We start from the raw sequence: 5,488 nt of genomic DNA, 5'->3' as shown, positions 1-5,488 counted from the left end.
ACAACTATATTCTCCCAGTCTGTGGGAGAAGGTCTTTTCATTTTCTTAAGAGGCTCTTTTGAAGGGGGGGGGGTCTATTTTTTTCTTTCCTAGGCTAATTGTTGGGGGAGGGTGTTATTTAAATAACTCATGTTGGCTTTCCCCAAAATGCCCTACACAGGGAATTAGAAGGCAAAGCAGGAATTTTGAAACAGGATGCCAATTGAAGCCAGATTTACTGATTTGATGGTAATTGTTTGATGGGAACAAGATTCTGGAGTACTGTCCATCAAGTCAATTAACAAGTTAATCAACTTTGTCCTGCTAAATTAAAGAGTATATTTCTCTGCTGGAAATTCTAATCTCAGAGTTTGATTGTTTTAAACTATTCTAAGAGATTTTAGACAGTTAAACTGATGTTTGTAAAGCAACAATTAATGTTGAGAAAAAAAGGATAAGTTCATAAAACAGTTTCCTTTTCATGCTCACTAAGCATTGGTCCAATAGATTTAGAGAAAATGCTTGCAACTGGCAAGGTCTGGTTCTGGGAGCCCTTCACATTCCGACTCCACTACCGGCTACTGGCTCTTTGTGTTAAGTCTCACAGCCAGACTAGTCAAAACAGAATTTTGTATTAATGAGGGCCCTGCCTTCTGTGCTGGGCAGACCTCAAGTGTGTCACATACAGAACTTGACCAGGATGGCTAGTAGACGTTCATCAGAAAGGGTGGCTATTGTAGGTCCTCATGTAACCAAACGGGCTCCTGTGTAATCAAAAACCATTTCCATTATCTGATCTAAACCACAAAAAAATCCATGAAGAAGGCTTTAGAGTTTCCGTGTACTTATTTGCTATTCATATTTCTTTGGTATAGTATTAATTCAAATTTATCACCCATATTTTTGTTGGGTTGACTATTTTTATCGTTGAGTTTTGAGAATATTTTTAATATATTCTGTGCACAAGTCCTTCATCAAATATGTGAATTTTGATGAAAATATTTGTAAATATTTTCTCCCAGACTGTAGCATGTTCTTTTCATTTTCCTAAGAGTATTTTATGAACAAATCTCTGCATCAGATATATCTGAGTACCTAAAAGTGCCTAATGACACACAAAGTGCCTAAATATCAGCTTTGTTAACTGCAAAAAAAAAAAAAACAAACCATGCAAATGTAGACTGATATTACCCTATATCCACATGTCCATATGGTGAGGCAATATTTATGTATTTATGTTAATCAAAATGTTCACCAGGGCCTTCTAACTGCTTAAGAGCTAGATAAAACTGCTCAACCCCCTAATTCGAGCCTGTGGAAGCAGAGTGTCCTCTTCACGGTTTCTTTGGATTCCCAAGGTTAGAGGTTGCAGAGGGCAGGGAGTGGCTCTTTCGTCATAGCTCTGCCTTCTGTCCCCATAATTTGGTTCATGTCTGGCTGTCGAGCCCCCTCTGCTTATTTTCCCATACTATTTCAATCCTGGACATCCTATGATGTCTACACATGTGGAGACTTCGTGTGGGCAGCCATCTCTACTGAAGATTTGTGGGAGAGGGAGGAGACAGTTTCACCACATCAAGCTGCATGTGAGACATAGTTGTTCTTAAAAGTCCTTTATTTGCCCCCACTAGAAATTTTTCACTGCTGCCTTACTCCAGGGCGCATCACAGCTCCAAGACTACCCGGTGAGTTTCTCTCGCTTTCCTCCTCAAAAACAGACACACAAAAACGTGCTATTGGTGCTGTACTGTCTTTTGTGTTGCCACACCCACAACCTCAAATCTCACCTTGTATCTCAAGAGGCCCATTCGATATTTTTCTAAACCACAAGTGGTTTTTTGTGAGGTATTCAGATGCCAGCTGTAATAATTACTTTACTCCTCATATGTAGCCATCTGTGTAGATATGCCACCTCGTATGAAGCATAGCTGTTTAGCATGTGCAAATACTCACACATGGCGTTCGAGGTTGGCCTCCCTGATTCTTATTGGAATTAATATTATCATTTATCTTCTACAATGGACCAATTTTTGATATTCTGGATGAGCCAACATGCTCAGCTGTGGCACAGTTATTTATTATTCTGGAGAAGAAGTCATTCCTCTGTCCTTCTGGCCACTACCCCCCACCCCGGCCACCTCCAACACATACACAGAGCAGGACTTTCCAGGGCTGCCCCAGCCTCTTGGCTTCTGGACCAGTTTCACTCTGTGGCCCAGAGAAGGCAGTGGGCAGTCGGAGCTCATTGCTGAGAGAGACTTCTTAAGCATTGTCGGCAGCCTTAAGTAAGTAGGCAGTGGGGCCCAGGCCAAAGTTCACAATAGCTTACACCTGGTAAGAGGTAAATGTATGCATGCACTAGTAGAATGAGTCAGCATTATGCACACTACGCATGCGCCATTAGCATTCTAAAAGGTCAAGTGCGTACACTTGAGGCGCATGCGCACCACCCACTTGTACTGCAATAAACTACTGCTTTGCTCTATGTCCGCTCCTCGCGCATTATGTCGGCTCTTCGAGCCTTCTTCCAGTTGGGCAGCTCACCTCCTCGAATCTCTCTTCAGCCTCCCTCAGCTAACAAGCATCCTCTCGGCTACTCTAGGTGAGCCTATTACTCTGCATTTCTATGTGCTGATCTTGTTTTTGACTCGTAGGCAAAAGGAAGCACGGCTGTGGAGGGGCTTTTGGCAGAGTTGGGGTGTGGAGCCACAGACTCTTGGGAAGAGAGGGGAAATTGTCCTATGGGGACGTTGACTGGTTTGGGAGGACAACACCTGCAGACCCACCAGGATGGCACTTCTTTGTCCCACAGCTGGTGCATTTCCCAACTTGAGTCAGAAGGGGGAGCCCCCGAGTTCACTGACTGCACAACAGTGTCTTTTCTGAAACTCTTGGCTTAACATTTCACCTCAAAACTGAATCTCTTAAAGGGAATGCAGACTCCTGCACTGCCCTAGAGGAAAACTCCTAAACACAAAAATGTTTTATATGATTCTTCCCCTTGTGCTTCTTTTTAAACCTCCACCTACTAGCTCTGTGACCTGGGCATAGTTACTAAACCTCTCTGAGACTTGAAGTTTCTGACCTGTGAAAAGCGATAATGAAATTGCACCTACCTGAGGGCTGCTTGTGAAGAGGACTAAATCGGACTGGGTGGCAACTGCTAATGACAGGGACAATCGTAATAATTCAAGTTCCCAAAGGGTTCAGTACAAAGACAGAACCCCAGCCATGCTGGCCAGGTGCCCAAGGAGCTCCTAGGGAAACTTTATTTTCCCAGGGTAAGCCCTGGAATAATTTAGTGCCTTCTCTCTCCCACATGACTTTCTCTTTCTCTCGTGCTTCCCTGTTTTCCACTTGGCCTGAAACGACTTAATCTGCTGCACCTATCTTGGGTTTGGCTTTAGAGAGTCTGTAGCTTCAGAGATGAAGAGCAGATAGGATCGCCCTGGAATTCAGTATGAACAGGGAACGGGCAACCCTGAGCAGACACACTTTTCTGAAAAACAACAGGGGGAGAAAACCTAGCCTGATGGCAGGGGTGTCTAGCAGAATTCTTTCTCCCCCTTAGTGTCTGTGTCCCAGAAGGAGACAGAAACCGCCCCCCCCCCCAGCTCTCCTAAGACCATCCCTTAGATCTTGGCCATCCCATGAAGCGTACCACAAAGGGATTGCCACTTAGCAGAAGTGCCTGGGACTCCTCACCCTTAGGCTTGCTAGGGGTGGGAGTAGGGGGGGTGGATTGTTGGGGGAGGCAGACAGTGGTACAGAAATATTTTTAAATCCTGTCGGGGGTGGCGGAGGGAAGCAGAGCATCTTTCAGATAATAGGGGTGAGTTTAGGGCAAGCACAAGAGCTGAAATATTCTTCTGGTTACCCTGACAGCCAGTCAGATTTTAACGTTAGGGCCAAAGGGCCTGGGGCACAGAGTAGAAGCAGTGGTCACCCCTTGTTCTAGCTCCAAAGCCACCTACCTGCCTCTCCCATTTTAATTCTGAAGAGGCTCAGGCCACATCTATTTTCCTAAAACCTGGCCCCCTTGTCATCTTTTACCTTGTATATTCCACATGGCTTCCTTGTAATTTTAAATTCCTTGAAGGCAGAGGGCAGAAATCATACTAATTTGCAGGCTCATTTTCCAAAGAACATCTAATAGGTGCTGTGCAATTTTTAATATGGATGGTTACATAAATCAAGTTGAAATGAAGACCTCCATGTTGATGTTTCCTTTGTAAATAATTTATTTCCCAAGGTAAAAGTTTAAATAAATAAATAATGCATAAATTAATAATAATAAAAAAGCTTGAAGTCTTTAACTGTCCTTTCAAGTCCAATGCATTGACTGTCAGTCACTTAAAGAGCCCCGGCTGGTTGAAGAACCTGACATCATTGTCAGCATTGTCCGTTCCCAGAGCCACAGGTGGGAGATCTTCAGTCCTGAAGGCATTCTGTAAGACTGTTAAGGAAGGAAAAATTCCTGAGGATTTCCGCTTGGACTACTGTCCAGGCACAGCCGCTGTATTCCTTGGACTTCAAGTACTGCACGATCTTTAAGTAATACATCCTTAGGTGAAGGATGGTCATGTCTCCCCTGGTGAAGTTTTTCTCCTTCATTATTTCCGCCAGGATTGTCTCCACATGGTCTATCCGCACATCGATTTCTACAAGGAGATCCTCAATGATGGCCTTATTCCAGCCAGTGCTTGAGAAATCTCTTCTGAAAATACCAAAGATCTGCTGGAGCATCTCATAGATGACCAATACGGCATCTTCCTTCTGGAACTGCTGGGGTTGCTTAATCTCCTCAGGGACGTCAAAGTCCATCCTGTCCTTGAGGCAATACTGAGGGATTCCAGGCATCTGCCGCAGGAGATTCTTACATGCCAAGTTGCTGCTCCTTTGTTGGTACCGAAGCAAGTTGTAGTTCACGGAAAGAGCTGTGGTGGAGAAACACAATAGGAGAGCGATTTGGAGGATGCACCTGTCGATCATGATGAAAACAGCAATAGTGATCTGTTCTACCACCTGAACAAAGATGCTGAAGCAAAGGCTTCAAGAGTTTGCAGAGCGAATGTCCTTTCTTCATGAGCATGGGCTATTTATACAGGATGTAAAGGCCCTCTACTCTTTGTATTTCATAGGAATTTCCCAGTTTCAGTTCTCCCTTTCAGTTTTCCTATGTCATTTGAATAAATCAGAGATCTCTAATACTCTTTTTCTTTAAGCTCCTTACTATTTTATTTTGTAGATGTTAGAGGGAAAAAAAGATATACAAACTGTGAGAATTTCTGATGTTTTGTAAAGTCTCAATGAATTGCTAAATGCTAAAGAAAAAATAAGCCAAACTATTTTGAACTTGCTTATTAGAGGGGTTTTTGGTTTGGCAAAGATTTTCTTTTTCTTTTTTCATAGTATGAGATTTTTTGGTAGGGGGAGAGGTCTTTGTAAGAGAGTTTTCTTTTTCATAAGAATTAGATTTAATTCCCAATTACACCATTATAAAACAATA

General features: G+C 43.1%; 1 protein-coding gene across 1 annotated transcript; it reads right to left on the bottom strand.

Annotated features, from left to right (window-relative positions):
- Positions 1–4,410: 4,410 nt before the first annotated feature.
- IFNB1 (interferon beta 1) lies at positions 4,411–4,971 on the bottom strand. Its single transcript, XM_010946016.1, has one exon. It carries the CDS (start codon positions 4,969–4,971, stop codon positions 4,411–4,413), a length of 561 nt encoding a protein of 186 aa, XP_010944318.1.
- Positions 4,972–5,488: the final 517 nt, after the last annotated feature.

Source organism: Camelus bactrianus, chromosome 4 (assembly GCF_048773025.1).
Source record: "Camelus bactrianus isolate YW-2024 breed Bactrian camel chromosome 4, ASM4877302v1, whole genome shotgun sequence".
Taxonomy (NCBI): Eukaryota; Metazoa; Chordata; class Mammalia; order Artiodactyla; family Camelidae; genus Camelus; species Camelus bactrianus.
The sequence above is the reverse complement of the archived record's forward strand: the minus strand, read 5'-3'. Positions and strand labels throughout refer to the sequence as shown.